The sequence below is a fragment of the Equus caballus genome, chromosome 16 (assembly GCF_041296265.1).
Source record: "Equus caballus isolate H_3958 breed thoroughbred chromosome 16, TB-T2T, whole genome shotgun sequence".
NCBI classification, from domain to species: domain Eukaryota; kingdom Metazoa; phylum Chordata; class Mammalia; order Perissodactyla; family Equidae; genus Equus; species Equus caballus.
The window spans coordinates 87,509,579-87,525,839 of record NC_091699.1 but is presented as its reverse complement, the minus strand read 5'-3'; the positions used below and the strand labels follow the sequence as shown (position 1 = coordinate 87,525,839).

At 37.1% G+C, this 16,261-nt stretch overlaps 1 protein-coding gene across 37 annotated transcripts in view; it reads left to right on the top strand.

The window, feature by feature from the left end:
• TFDP2 (transcription factor Dp-2) overlaps positions 1–16,261 on the top strand; it is a 179,420-nt gene that overhangs the window by 95,195 nt on the left and 67,964 nt on the right. For 8 of the 37 annotated variants that reach the window (XM_014731901.3, XM_070238266.1, XM_014731900.3 and 5 more), the window contains exon 1: positions 11,996–12,124. The exons of 27 other annotated variants lie outside the window; for them this stretch is intronic. Coding sequence is in view for 2 of the 10 variants with exons in the window: in XM_070238250.1 (XP_070094351.1) it covers positions 11,678–11,708 (31 nt within the window). In the remaining 8 variants the exon portion in view is untranslated. Of the gene's footprint in view, positions 1–11,561; positions 11,709–11,995; positions 12,125–16,261 lie in introns of those variants that run through there. 2 more of the 37 variants (XM_070238250.1, XM_070238248.1) reach the window with 2 other exon arrangements.

The window sequence follows — 16,261 nt, the reverse complement described above, 5'->3', positions numbered from 1 at the left end:
AATTAGAAATTGAAATACCATACAACCCAGCTCTTCCATTACTGGGTATTTATCCAAAGAACTTGAAATCAACAATTCAGAAAGACTTGTGCACCCCCATGTTCACTGCAGCATTATTCACAGTAGCCAAGATGTGGAAGCAACCCAAGTGCCCATCGACTGATGAATGGATAAAGAAGATGTGGTATGCATACACAATGGAATACTACTCAGCCATAAAAAAAGACAAAATCGTCCCATTTGCAACAACATGGATGGACCTTGAGGACGTTAAGTGAGATAAGCCAGGCAGAGAAAGACAAACACTGTATAATTTCAGTTATATCCACAAACACATGGACAAAGGGAACAGATTAATGGTTACCAGAGGGGAAGAGGATTGGGGGGTGGGCATAAGAGGTAAAGGGACACACTTATGTGGTGACTGACAAATAATAATGTGCAAATGAAATTTGACAATGTTGTAAACTATTATGACCTCAATAAAATGAAATCAATAAAAACAAGGCAGATCTGAGAAACTGTCACAGACCAGGGGAGGTTTAGTAAACATGATAACTAAATATAATACTAATAAACAAATTAAATATTGACATCTCAAGAAAAAAGTTCAGCGGAATGGGAAATTCACGGAAGAAATGCAAATGGCTGATAAAAATATGAATATGTATTCAACTTCACCAGTAATCAGAATGCAACTTAAATGACAATAGCCCATGTTTGCCAGTCACATTAGGAAAGTGATTTTTTGTATTTCATTTGTGAATGCCCACCTCTTGGGCAGTAGAGGAGAGTATGGGAGCTTATAGAGGGATACGACCTCTCTGGAGGATCATTTGCTCAGTACATACAAAAGTCTTAAAAATATGCAAACTCTGGCTCAGCATTTTCTCTTCTGTGGACTTATCCTAATTAAAGAAAGATCTGTGGGAAGATTTTAGCAAAGAATGTTTACTATTGCATTGTTGATAAGAATGAAAAATTGGAAGCAGTGTTAAAAAAAACTATTCTAACACTCTTGTGTGGTGGTTTTCTATAGATATTATAAACTAAAGAACTTACTAAGTTCAAAAAGTTAAACCAGCATGTACAATATGATCTCCTTCCCCTTTTTTTTGGAAAAAGAAAAATATGTAGCATAGAATAAGACTTGATAGGGGCCGGCCCGTTGACGCAGCAATTAAGTGTGCATGTTCTGCTTCGGTGGCCCAGGATTTGCTGATTCGGATCCCGGGTATGGACATGGCACCGCTTGGCAAGCCATGCTGTGGTAGGCGTCCTACATATAGAGTAGAGGAAGATGGGCATGGATGTTAGCTCAGGACCAGTCTTCCTCAGCAAAAAGAAGAGGATTGGCAGCAGATGTTAGCTTAGGGCTAATCTTCCTCAAAGAAAAAAAAAAGAAAAGAAATGGGTTAAAAAAAAAAGACGATATATGTATTTAAAACATGAATTATAATTATTTCTGGGTGTGTGAATTATAGATGATTTTTTTTCTCCTATGTGCTTTTATACATTTTGCAGTTTTTCTGCAATATGCATGTGCAGCATCTTGCACATCATGTAAATCCTATTTAAAAACAAAATCTTTTTCTTCCATCAAATTAACAAAGACTTTCTTAGAATTATAACCTGTGTTGGCAAAATTGTAAGAAATTGGTATTTTCATTTCATATTCACTTCTTCTTTCTGTACTTCTATTTATTCTTATCTACTTCTATTTCTTCATACTACTTCTGGTAGGAGTGTGAATCAGCACAAGCACTTTGGGAAGCAAATTGGTAATATACCTCAACCCCCTTAAAATAGTTTATATTCTTTCACCCAGTAGAAACCCTTCTGGGAGTTTGTCATTAAAAAGAATAAGAGATTTGAGTATAGCAGTATTTACTACGTAATTATTTAAAATGGCAAAATATTGAGACTGTATAAATATTCATTTATAGGGAAATAAAATATGACCCATCTGTACAGTGGAATATTAGTGCTCATGATTGAGTTTAGAGGATAGTTCTTGAGGTCTAATAATCCTCGTGTTCTGTTTTAGTCTCCTGCTCAGAATGGCATCCGTGATTCCCATTCTTTCTGTGTATTCTTTGCTGTGGTCCCAGATAAGAAAGTGAGAAATGGATTCCGTCTACTGTTTTGTGTAAATAACCAAAATTGGTAAATTACTTTTGTTCTCCAAACTGCTTACGTGTATTTTATTTGTTTTCCTCTGTTTCGATTTATTTGCTTTACTTTTAGTTATAGGTGTTATCTGAGCCTTTTCATAGTTCTATTCTTCTGTCTGAAATGCTCTTCCTACTTTTTCCATGGTAGCATCTCTGCATCTTCCAGGTTGCAGCTTGAATATCATCCCTTCGGAGAGATCTTCCTGGACCACCTTATCTAAAAGAGCCTGCGTGTCCTACCCCTTCCCAGCTCTCTGATGCCTGCTAGTTTCTTTCATAGCAATGAACACAATTGATATTTTTGTATTTGTTTGCTTCTTTATAGTGTTTGCTCCATTAGACTGTAACTTCCTGAGCCTAGGGGTTATACCTTTTCCTTCACTAGTGTATTTTTAGGTCCCGTTCTAATGGCTGGCACATTGTAAATAGTAAGTATGTGTAGGTCGAATGAACAAGCTTAATTTTGCAATTTTGACAACAGCTCATTAAGAATTTATCATGCAATTTAATTTAAAATTATTACTAATTTAGATTCTACCAACATTATTCTTATAACACATGTTTAATTTATCTTAGCCATATTGGTCTTGATATTTTAATGTATTTTATGTAGGGATGGAGGAAAAAAGTTAGGTTAGACTCAAGAGGTAAGAGAAACTCGTGCTGGAGGCAGAAGTGCCACTGGGTGCCGAGGAGTGAGTGGACTTTAAAGACGTCAAGAAGAGGAAGAAAGACGTTTTGGACAAGACAGCTGTATGTGTTGTGTTTTGTTTTTTCTTTAAGTAGACTTTATTTTTTTAGCATAGTTTTAGGTTCACAGCAAAATTGAGCGGAAGTTACAGAGATTTCACATATACTCTCTGTCTTCACTCCTACATGAGTTTTTGGGTTTTTTTTCAGTTTTTTTTTTATTGTAGTAAAATATACATAACATAAAATTTACCATCTTAGCCATTTTAAGTGTACAGTTCAGTGGTACTGAATACATTCATAACGTGCAACATCACACCATACATCCCCATAATTCTATTCCTCTTGTAAAACTGAAACTCTATACCGTCAAACAGTAATTCTCCAGTTCCCCAACCCCCTACACCCTGGCAACCACCATTTTACTTTCAGTTTATATGATATTGACTACTCTAAGTACCTCAAATAAGTGGAATTGTACAGTTTTTGTCTTTTTGTGACTGGCTTATTTTGCTCAGTGTAACGTCCTCATGCTTCATCCATGTTGTAGCGTATGTCACAATTCCCCTCCTTTTTAAGGCTGAATAATATTCTCTTGTACGTGTATACCAAATTTTGCTTATCATGCATCCATCACTGGACACATGGGTTGCTTCCATTTTTTTAGCTATTCCGAATAATGCTGCTGTGAATATGGGAGTACACATACTCTTCAAGACCTTGCTTTCAGTTCTTTTGGGGTATATACCTAGAAGTGGAACTCACCCAGCAGAACCATATGGTAATTCTATCTTTAATTTTTTGAGGAATCGACATTTTGATTTCCACAGCAGCTATATCACTTTACATTCCCAACAACGGTGCACAAGGGTTCTAGTTTCTCCACATCCTCGCCAAAACTTGTCGTTTTGTTTTTTTGATAGTAGCCATCCTCATGGGTGTGAGGGATAGTTCATTGTAGTTTTGATTTGCATTTCCCTAATGATTAGCGATGTTGAGCATCTTTTCACGTGTGTATTGGCCATTTGTATATCTTCTTTGGAGGAATGTCTATTCAAGTCATTTGCCAATTTTTGAATTGAGTTGTTTGTTGTTGTTGTTGAATTTTGGGAGTTCTTTATATATTCTAGATATTAGCCCCTCATCAGATATATGATTTATATGTGATGATTTGCTTCTTGCTTGCTGCTTTCAAGATCCTCTCTTTGTCTTTTGGAAGTTTGATTTTAATGTGTCTTTGTCTGGATTTCTTGGAGTTCATGATACTTGGAGTTCATTGAGCTTCTTAGTTGTTTATATTCATGTTGTTCATTAAATTTGGGAAGTTTTCAAATATCCTCTCTGCCCTTTTCTGTCTTCTGTTTCTGAGAGTCCCACAATGTCTACACTGGTCTGCGTGGTGGTATCCTACAGGTCCCATAGCTTTCATTCACTTTTTTTCAATCTCTTTTTCTTTCTGTACCACAGACTCAATAATTTCATTGTCTTATCTTCAAGTTTGTTGATTCTTTCTTCTTCCTGCTCATATCTGCCTTTGAATCCCTCTAGCAAGTTTTTTCATTTCCGTTATTTTACTTTTCAGCTCCAGAATTTCTTTTCAGCTTTTCTATCTCTTTATTATTTCCATTTTGTTTGTGTTGTTTTCTTGACTTTATCCATGTCTTCCTACAGTTCTTTGAGCATCTTTAAGACTGTTTTAAAGTCTTTATCTAATATATCTGCCATCAGGTCTTTTTCAGGGACAGTTTCTATTGATTTCTTTTTTTTCTTTGAATTGGCCATATTTTCCTGTTTCTTGTATGTCTTGTTATTTTTTGTTGAAAACTTGATGTTTGAATCTAATAATGTGATAGCTCTGGAGATCAGAATCTCCTTCCCCAAAGGTTTGCTGTTGTTTTGTTTTGTTCTTTTTGTTCTTGTTCGTTTCTTTTTTTTTAATTGCTATAGGCTGTCTCTGTGCTGAAGATCAGCCTGAGGTGTAAACTTAAGGTCTTCTCAGGTCTTTTTTGAGACTGTTGTTGGGCACGTGTAGTCACTTTCTAATTTTTCTTGTATTTGCACTTGGTTTTAAATGTTCTAGTCTTTAATGCTGGGTTCCCAAAAGGGTAAAAAGAGAAAAATGAAGGAAGGAGGGAAGGGTGCGAGCCCTTTAAATCCTTTGGAAGTCACTCTAGCAGGAGCAGGGAGGGACTTGCAACAGTGGGAGGAGGTACAATAACAATGGCTGCCTGTGCCTTTGTCTACACCTTTGTGATGAGAAGCAGCAATCCCCAAACAGCACAGATGCTTGATGTTTGGAGGACAAGGTCCTTTTTGCCCACCTTGGCTCCCACATGCTGTGTGCACACTGCTGCAGGAACAAGTGCACAGCTGCGGGGCTGGTGTTGGGGATGGGTAGCTACTTCTGTGCTACTAGTTATAAGTTGACTGAAATTTACTATCCAAGTCTTCCCCTGGAAGTTCTAAGCCTTCAGTAGACTCCAGAGTTCCAAAATAGTTACATCAGACAGATTCTAACAGTGCAATTATTGTCTAGATAGGGGGAGACATTCCTGGTGTTTCCTACTCTACCATCTTCCCAGAATCCTTTTCCCTACGTGAGTTTTTAAGACAGGACTGCAGGAATATCTTTGGCATGTTTGGGAAACCATTACAGAAAACTGTAGGTCACTAATGGAGAAGGCAGCTAGTTGCTGGTAATTAGTAATGGAAAGTTATTTGTTACAAAAATTCATCTTGATCTAATCATTAAGAGCCTGGAAATCAGGCCAAAGTAGTTGGAATTTCTTCTGTTGTCATTGGAGTTCTTTTAACAGATGGGAAGTTACTGAAAGTGTCTGATTAGTAAAGGACACTTGTTCATTCATTCATTTGTTTATTAGGTGTTGTTTGAGTACATACTGTGTTCTACGTGGTTTTCTAGACAGGAGGGGTACAGAGATGGATTAGGAGGGCTGGAGAGCCAAAAACCTGTTGTGGAAGAGTTCATTAATTTATAGAGGTAATTAGTTCTGAAAAGGTTTCTGTATGCCATGCTTAAACATTTTGACATGGGCACCATTGAAGATCTTTAAGCAGGAATCCATATATTCTGGTTTTTCCAAACAGCTTTATTTGTATTTCAGCATAATAATTAATATTGTGCCCCCTTTCACTCTCAATGGTTAAGCCAGTTTGTATAATAAATTATGTGGCTGATCACCTTCTAAAGCAAAAATACAGCAAGAACAGAAGACCATGGTTGAGCCTTTTAGCATACAGACGGTCCCTGACTTATGATGGTTCAACTTAGTGATTTTTCAACTTTATGACAGTGTGAAAGTGATACACGTTCAGTAGAAACTGCACTTTGCGTTTTCACCTTTTCCGGGGCTAGTGATATGAGGTGCGATACTCTCTTGTGATACTGGGCAATGATCACGAGGGTGAACAACCTGTATACTTACAACCCTTCTGTACCCATACAGTCATTCTGTTTTTCACTTTCAGTACCATTTGCAATAAATTACATGAGATACTCAACAGTTGATTATAAAATAGGCTTTGTATTAGATGATTTTGCCCAGCTGTACACTAATGTAGGTGTTATGAACTTAAGCTATGATGTTTGGTAGGTTGGGTGTATTAAACGCATTTTCAACTTAAGATATTTTCAACTTACGATGGGTTTGTCAGGACATAACTCCATTGTAAGTCAAGGAAGATCTGTACAAGTAATGAGAAAAACATAAAGGAACCAGCCCAGAAAGGTAGGTGTGAAACAGAAGAAATGGTCTTTACAAAAGCCAAGAGTGAATAGTTTTAATGGTATTAAGAAGGTGAAATTTGTAAGATCAGCAAGGCCAAATATGGCAAGGTTATGGAGCATAAGCATACATTAGATTTGTCAAGGCAGGGTTCATTGTCTACTTTAGACATGCAGTAGCATTTGAGCAGTGGGAGAGAAGCCAAACTGGATTGTTTCTTTGAGGATAAGACTATGCCTTTTGTTTTTATATCCCTAGTGCCTGGCACGGTAGTTATCATGTAGGAGGTAGTAGGTGCATTTTTGAAGAATCAAAATATAATTGATAGTGAAAAAGATGAGATAGTAGATATACATGTCACACGTTTAAAAATTAGGTAATTTAAGAGAGACGGAGAGAAGGATGTTTTTAATTTGGCAGCAGTTAGAGTGGAAAGATCTCTGCATTTTAAATGTTAAGATGAACTCAGTGGAGAGGGAAAAATTAGTTTCTGAAGAGGGAAGTAAGTTTGAAAGCTAAAGTCTTTGCTGCTCAAGGAAGAATCTATCGCACAGTGAACAGTGTGGCCTTAAAGAGGTAAATGGATAACATCACCTCACCACCCAACACCTTGATGATCTAAGAATATTCTAATGGAAAGAGTATAGTCATTGGAGTCAGAAAACCCAGAGCTAAATCCTGACTTTACCTCTTACTAGATTAGTGGCAACTCACTTACTCTCTTATGTTTAAATGACTCACCTAGTGATTTTAGTGGCCCTCTATGAGCTGCCCAGAAGCTCCTTCACCAGTCTGTACCTCATCATCCTAGCTAATGGATTTTATGTGATTATGTCCTTGTATGTCCTATGGCCACAGTTGGTTGTCCCAGCACCTCATCACTTTGACATTTCATTGGCCAGGACAAGCACCTGACTGAAGTTCAGCCAATGGATGTCTTCCTGGTATTTTAAAGCCTAGGATGAGAGAGAGGGTTAATGGAATCTGTAAGATATAAAACTGGTGACACATCAGTGGCCATGTTTCCCACCATGTGAAGAATGCTGATCTATCGTGAGCATGATGCTGACTTGAGAGGAGATCAGAGGCAAATGACAGAGGGAGACAGACAGACAGGCACAGTCCTAACAACCTTAGAGTTCCTGAGACCTAGTTGCATCCTGACCCTCCTAGTTTGGTTATCTAACCCTTTCTTGAATTCTATGAGCCAGTTGAGCCAACTAATTTCCTTTCAAGTCAAACCGGTTTGAGTTGAATTTCTCTCCCCTATGGCTAATACCTGAAATTGGATGAAGCACTCTGACTCCAGTGCTCGTGCTTTCTCCATTGCACCATATTCCTTCTTGAAGGCTAAAATCTTATGTCTAAAATTCCATCCCTTCCTAACTTGTGAGGGCTTTAGTGAACCATTTCTCTCCTCACCAGCATCTGTAGTTTCTTCGCCTCCCATAGATCCTTCTTCGAAAGGATCCCTCATCCTGTAAAGTCTTCAGCTTGACTCTTTGGGCTCCACTAATTCAGTTGTGACTAAAGCATGTATAGGGATTTTGGTACAAGATAAAGTTAGAAAGGTAGTAGATTGGGGCCAGGTTGAGCAAGATTTAGACTACTGTCTTAAGTGGTTTGCTGTTATTGTCTAGACCAGAGATGTTTAATTTCTGTGATCATGGAAATTTTCTGTATTTGCAGTGTCCAGTACAGTAGCCATTAGCCACATACAGCTATCGAGGACTTAACGTGTCTACTGGACCTAGGAAATTGAATTTTTAATTTTATTTAACTTCAGTCAATTCAAGCTTAAGTAGCTACATGTGGCTAAGGCTACCACTACTTTTGCTAGTGTAGCTCTAGACATTGGGAGTTATATTTCTTTTTTGTTGTTTTGTTTTTAAACCAGGGGAATAATGTGTATTTAAAAAAAAAACTGGAAACAGTGTAGGCATTTGAATGGTAAGGAAGAGTCAATGATAGAGAATCACTTTCTATTCTGGATGATGGTGACTTTCACAAGGATGGGGAACACAGGAGGATGAGCTGGTTTGGGAAGGTGGACGAGGAGTTCAATACTGCAGAGGTTGAGTTGAGACTGTGGGACAGATAGACAGAGATGTCCAATAGGCAACTATAAATAAGAGTTTAGAGCGGAAAGAATGGAGAAGGCTAGGGCTAGAAGTGTATATGTTTGTCGTCATCTACATAGGAGTGATAACGTCCTAGAAATGGGTAATGTCCTCCAAAGAGGGAATGTAAATCTTGAAGTAAGGAGCATTAAGGACAGAACCTTGAAAAGTGTCTATTAAGATGGGAAAAGAAAGAGGAGCGAGCAAAGGTGAAGTTACTTACCATAAGATATTTTTAAGAAATCAGCACTATCCATGCAAGTGGCAGCGGGAACCCTTTGCTTCAGGTGTAGTGCTCTTCAGAAGGATAGAGGTTATACTTGAAAAAACATGTGGCAGATACTTACATTTAGCAAGGATGGGGGAAATAAAAACTATTGCTGTGCTATCATAGTGTCATTTCTGCCTAGAGAATCATAAGTGTATCTGTAAAATGTGGTTAGTATTTGGTCAGGTTGCCAATAAACACAACAAACTCTGGTCCAAGTACGTTAGCTTATACACCTGGGGGAGAGAATGCCTAGCCCTCTTTGGTGTTTTCTAGATGATGGTTATAAATAATATAATGCTTCAAAGGATTTTCCATGTGAGATTAAGGAGAAATTATTTGAGAGGACCTATATAAGATGCGTTTTATTATGCCAGTGGGAAGTCTCAGGATTTCCCCACAGTGTGTCGTACACTTGAGGGGAGCACAAATCGTGGTGCTGCTGCTTGCTGAGAAAGGCTTGGGAGTAGATTGAAGGGTGGTGTGAGAGAAGAATTTGGGACTGGAGAAGGGGCACTGGCAAGGAAGGCAAACAGAGAGAAGGAGGCATATGGAAGAATAGACATAGGCTTAAGGTCAGATCTGTGGAGTAGACGGTAGGGAGCAGGTCAGTTTGCTGCCTAGCTCAGTGCCTCGTACATAGCAGGTGCTCAGTCAGTATCTGTGGAAGGAAAGAAGGAACGATGGTTAGGGAGAAGAAAAATTGCTCCTGCAGGAACAATGGAATCCTCCTTTGGCCACTTTATTTTATCCATTACTTGACCTCGGTCATCACATGTCATCCTGACTTTGAGTTGCTGTTAGATTTCTTGTTAGAACATATACTAAATGTGTGAGTATTCCAGGTAGTTTCTGTTTGAACTTGTAATCATTGTCCAGCTTGGGGGGCTTGGGGTGAGGGGGTGATACTCTGCTATTTAGAAGTATGGGGAGTGTATCTGAGTCCTGGGAAGTTTAATTTCCTTTTGTTAAAGACTGTAGCAGTAAGTGTGACCATATCTAGCTCCTAGCATCCTGGCCTTGGGTGACATGGGGGACCCCTTCTGGCTGATCTGACAGGTTGGAGATGCGCACTTATTTTCTCTCTGTGGTTTCTGGTAAGGTGATCAGGAATGATGAGAAGCAGGATGGGGAGTTTAAAATTATTTCAAAATATATGTATATACAAACATTAATGTACAATTGAAATTTCACAAGATTGTAACCTATCAATAACTCAATAAAAAAATAATAATAAAGTATGTGTATATAAATGGATGTAAATGTCTAAGATCTTAATACACAAAACTGATTGGGTGCTAAAATTTCCATGTTCTTCTTTTTTTATTCAAAACTCCCCTGAAATCTAATAGTCCACAAAAACTTAGTGTATAAAATTTTAACTGATTCATTTACTCAAATATTATAGTGACCACTACATCTGATAGTGAAAACAGATTTTAGAATCTGAAAAGATACAGGGCCATATGGGTTGTATTTTCAATTTTAAGCTAATATATATTTGCAACCCAATTTAATTTACACCATATACTGTATCATTTTTGACATATCTCTGTATGCATGTAGGTGTAATAATGTGTGGTACATAGTCTGTTTGCACAGGAAAGTTTGACCAAGGAGCAGCTCTCTTTGATCTGTTTCATTCCATATATATTTGTTTGTGTGTCTAACGGGTGCTGTTTTAGGCACTGGGGTACAACACTGAACAAAGCACAGAATCCTTGCCCTCCTGGAGCTGTTGTCAAGACATGCTTTCAATGGGGGATATTTCAGGTTAGGCGGTAACTCATCAGAGAAGGAAAGGTACCTTCGTCATTTCAGTCGTACTCTCAGGGCGCCGCTATATAAACTGAGCTCACTGAAGACACAGGTTTCGCTCGGCTTTTGTCTGCTCCATTCACTGCTCTACCCCCAGAGCCCAAGATGGTGCCTGGCTCATAATAGGCATCAGTAAATATATGTCATTGGTTGAAGTGTTTATTGTTTTGCATTTGTATCATCATAGATGTGTACTGTAGTAAATGATCCTTACATCTGGCTAGTTCAAAATTTTATAATCTCAGTAACCTTATTTTTATGTTTGTTGCCTACATTTTGTTTCTCCTTGTGCTCACATAGCAGGTTGCAGGAAAAGCTTATTAATATTAATAATTAGTCATTTGATGATCTGATATTGCAAAGGATAGATTTGGAGAGCAACTTAAGAGGTCATCTTTTGTTCAGCTTCCTATCTAGGAAAAACTGTGTAAGATGATTAGGAGTGTATTTTTAATTAATCATTTAAAAAACTAGGACGATGTAATTGGGTTCTCTTGAGAAAATGAAGAAAGGTACTTAACCCTAGATATTTAGGTACTAACCTGAAAATTTTAGAACTTCTAACTGTGTGGGAAAGTGAAAAAAAATCGAGCACAGCTAAGCTGCTCTTTGTTGATATCAGAAATGGGCCTGCCATTCATTTTGGCATTGAAGCATAGCCTCCTATCGCAGGGGGCAGGACCAGGACTTTTTTTTTCTCCCCCAGAAGAGCTGGAAAGTTATTACAGGTTGAAAAGCCCCGACCAGTTTTTCAAGAGTTTCTCCTTTTTTTTTTTCTGAAACTCATGGTGCTTTTGCTCTGCTTTCAAGATGCATTAAGGTTTGCTTTGTGACTACTCTGGAGCCAGCAAATACCCTGACATGTATAATTCAAATTATGCGGATTTCATGAGTAAGTTTAATCTTATTTTTTAGCTAGTTAAAATTCAAGTGATTTTTTAGAAAAATGTTAGCTTGGAGTCAGGCATTTTATCATTTCACCATTTTATTTTAAGCATATTTGTAAAACAACCTTTAATAAGAAAGCAAGATTCTATGTAAAGAGGCTCCTTAGTCTCTTAAGACCTGCATTTTCAGTTTCTTTTGAAGTGTCTTTGTTGCGTTGGACAATATTCATATGTCTTTTGAAAGCCAGTTAACGAAATAGTTTTCCTGAGCATCTTTTTAGTTTTATTGAAAAGTATTTTAAATTGAGCTTTCTGAGCTCGATTGCTCATGTCTGACAGAGTCTCAAGTTTCCACTGAATGGTAACAAAGACTGTAGAGTGTTGTTGGTCCTGCAGTCAGAGGCATGCCTCTTTAGACCAGGTAAGAGAGATCATTGTGTTTCTTACTGCTGGGCGAGTTTTTACAGCGTTTATTTTATATTCTTTCAACAGCAGCAATGTTAAATTGATAAATAGTCAGGGGCACGCTGAATTCAAGACGTCCTTGCTTGTTGCAGACAGGAGAACTACAGGGCATGGGGGTTGGGGTGGGGGGGAGGGGTAGAGTAAGCTTAGTTTTATCACTCAGTTACTTATATAAATCAATTAAAATGTGAAAGTAGTTCTGGAGCTCAGTTTTCTTCATTCAAGAACTAAGGAAGCAGTTGAGGAATGAATAATTTTAAAGGTACTTCATGGTTATTACTTGTGAATGCAATTCAGATGATAGTTTTTACTTTCATTTCTTTCCAGTAGTTAATAAAATAAGCCTGGCCCTTAACTATACATTTTTTCCATTTATGAAAACTTTAAAATTGTCAACAGCAAAATATGCTTCCTCAGGATCTTTGGAATAAACCTGACACTTAAAAACATTTTTTTCAGCTTTTATAGCTGTTTCATTCCTTTTTTTTTTCCTCTAGTACATTTTTCTTAAAAGTATTTGTGCTTTGAAAATGTCAGCTGTATTCTAATGAAGCTCAGGCATTGTTTGCTCATAAAGGGGCCGGTGCATTCCACTGCTTTATGGTTTATTATGAGCACAGTGCGAGAGTGTGGGTGGCACCATTTGGTGTCTGCCTCTTGGGGTAGTGACTGCCATTATGTTAGCGTTGCATTGGCAAAGAAAATATAGCATGCAAGATCCCATGTGAATCTGGGTACTGTGAAGAAAATCTTAATCCTAAACAATAGCGAGTGAACCCGGAATGTGTGACAACTTGATTGAGTTGATCACTTCAAGTATTCTCTTGAAGTCTGCATTTTAGTTACAATTAATATTCTGCCGGCCATGTCTCTTGTTTTTGATGTATATAACATTTACTCATTCTTTGAACTTCCATAAGGAAATGAATGTTTCTACATAAACTATGACATTTTATATAGATACAATAAAATTTTAAGTAACACATTTCCTTTAACAAGTTGTAAGGAACTTAGTGTGGGTGGGGAGGGGGCGTGGGGGAGAGAGGAGGTCAGGCAGAGAGCCTTTCTTTCAGTTAGGAAAGGCCTGATGAAGAAAAAAGCAACAGATGTTTCTTCTGTTACAATTGAGGTTGTTTCATTCAAAATTCGCAATAGCTGGAATGGGGAGGGGAGGTCATAAATCTGACTTAATCAGTGAATAAATAAAATTTAGTGATTTAAAATTTATTCTTTTATATTCAGGATTTGAAAATCAGTATAGAGTAACATACCTTTTGAAGAGGCTTTTTTTAATCTTAAAAAATTATGTGTAATTAATGGAAATGTGAGAAAATTAATTTTAGCGTATTTACATTATGGAAAAAATCATTAAATTGTATAGAATGTTAGGAATAAAAACTAAGCCATTATAAAATACATAAGGAATACTTAGGTTGCAGAAGTTTATAATTGTACAATAGGTACTGAGGCTCAAAATGAAACATTATTTGCATATTGTGATAGATCATTTTATCTTCAATGAGAAGCATGAGATTTATTCCAAAAGATCTTTGAATAGGAAATGTGGGAGAAATATTTTGAATTTAATTGAAATGCTGTATTGCAGTTTGCCTCTAAAAAGAAAGTAAGCTTAGACTGCTTGCTAATGGAAAGAGGGGAATGTTTGTCTGCTGCAGAGTAGGAAGGAAGAGCTTGGAAGCAATATGCATGTGATTAAAGCAGTCGGAATAAAAAAATAGTTTTTGAATTTGTGGAATTCATAATGAGTAAAATGCAAACCTTTCCTTTTACAAGTAACACAAAGAGAAGTTCTGTGCTCTTGTATAGTGTACATAAAGTACAACTTTATGCATTTCTTAAAGTTAGTTCTTGAAAACCCAGTGCTGAGAATCAGATCTTTCACATATTAGGCACTTGTTAAAAATTTGCCATACCCCACACTGTAAAACTAATCATAATATATAATAGCCCCAAAATTCTTTGAACCATAGTTCAAAATCTCTGTATGGAGCAAATATTAAACGTTTTTCTAAATGTTTGTTTGAGTTAAGGAGAGGACTGAAAAAGATATCAACATTCAAGGAGATTATTAAAAATTTCTCTTGCTCTTAGCTAGGATCTGTGGGCTTCCCTGAAGATTTTCTTTCCTTTAAATAATGACAACAGAATTTAGAGATTTTGAAGCTTTTCAGATCATTGTTTTAATTAAGATAAGATTCTAAAATTGATCTCTGTACATTTTGCTTTTTTAAGGAGTAGCAACATGTTGCAGTTGAGGTTTTTTCTCTAAGATAAGTAAAATAATGTGCATGGAGTTTAAAATGAATTTACAAACTCTAGGTTTGACTTAAGTAAGAACTTTTAGAATTTTGACTAAAGGATATATAATTTTGATGGAATAGACAGCCCTAAAAAAAGTTGGTGGTCCCACATGTGATATATAACTATGACACCATCATAGATTGTAGTTATCGAGTATGTGTGTCACTTACGATTATAAATGTAGGTATGGCAGTAAGTTGCTTAACAAGGAAAACAGCATCAAGCAACAACAATACAAAAGTAATTGAGACTGTTAACCCTTCAAATTGAGAGCAATATACTGAAAGAAGACTTCTGGAGTGAAGTCCCTGTGATTCTTGCCTTATATATGAACTCTTTAGCATAAAAGTGAGGTCTGGGGGGATCTGAGCTTCAGCTTTTCATTGTTCTCCAAGTCAGGATACCAGAATGACTGATTTAGACCTTCTCTCTGCCCTACATATATGTAGGCAATTAGAAACAAACAACGGCAACCTAGAAATCTCTCATCTCTGGGGTGAGGTCAGAGGGAAGATTTTCCTGATACCTGTGTTTTTCTGAAAAGAAAACCTTTTACATTCTTGTTTAGGAGCTGGTAAAATAGTATGAGTATTGTGCTTTAAGTATATTATGAATTAACTCTGTTTTGCAAATAGATCCAGGAACCTGTCGGATAATAACATTAGATATTTCTTTCTACCAAGTTCCAAGCAGCCAATTTTCAAACGAACTTTTGGATCTTGACTCTAAAGTTGGAGACCATCAGCAGGGGTCTTCGTTTTTGGCGCTTGGTTCACTTGTGGTGCAAAGTTTGGCAACTCTCTTGGCAGTTTCTCTGACAGAAAAATGAAGAGACTGCTAACTGAGCCCTTACTGTGTGCCAAGTAGACCCATGGAACTTATTTATCAAGGTTCACAAAATGTTTTAATGGATAAGATTTTAATACAAAAGATGTTGTTGATATTGATGTCTAACTTTCTGATTTCTTGCTCTTCACGATGTAATTTAAATATAGCTTCACTAATAGCTCTCAAGTGGAACATGTTGAAATAAGAATATTGATAACATTGCAATTTTGAATGAGCTACTTCGTATGGTATTATGGAATATAAAGACCCCGGTTTTTATTTACTAAGGAAAAGAACTACTTTGAAACTCTAATTCCGGGGATAGTCTTTGGTCTTTTTGTGTTTGTGTCCTAAAGTTTTAAATTTAAGAATGCAGCTTTTTAATTCTAGATCTGTCTGTAGTCGTTGTCACCTTTTATAAGTATTAGAAAAATATCTCTCTTGACTGTAAGTTTAAAATATTTATTTGTTAATACTGACTGGGGCAGATTACTATCTTAGAGGGGTTGTGGGCTTCTTCATGAGAATGATTTCCTATTAAGTACCCTTGGATATTCTAACACTCATAAATTTGAATCCTTGTGGATGCACCCAGCTGCCTTGATCTGCTCCAGCCATTCAGTGGCTGTTGGTACAAGATAAAGTGTGCTGCTTTCCACTCACTGTCTTTTACTAGGCATGCAAACAGTGTTTATGTGCCATCTGGTGGGTGTATTGGCTGTGGTGATGGTGCTAAAAGTAGTGGTTGAAAATAGGCTAAACATTGAAAAGATAGAACATTTAAGAAGAAGAGACTGCAGAAATAAGGGTCACTCAGCCCTTTCTCTTTTTAAAATGACAGTAGAGATAAGTGTAGTAGAAAGAGTCTACGTACACACCATTACTTCCTTAATTTGAACAAAGAGGAAAAGGGAGCTTGAAGCATCTTTCCCAGTCTTGCCTA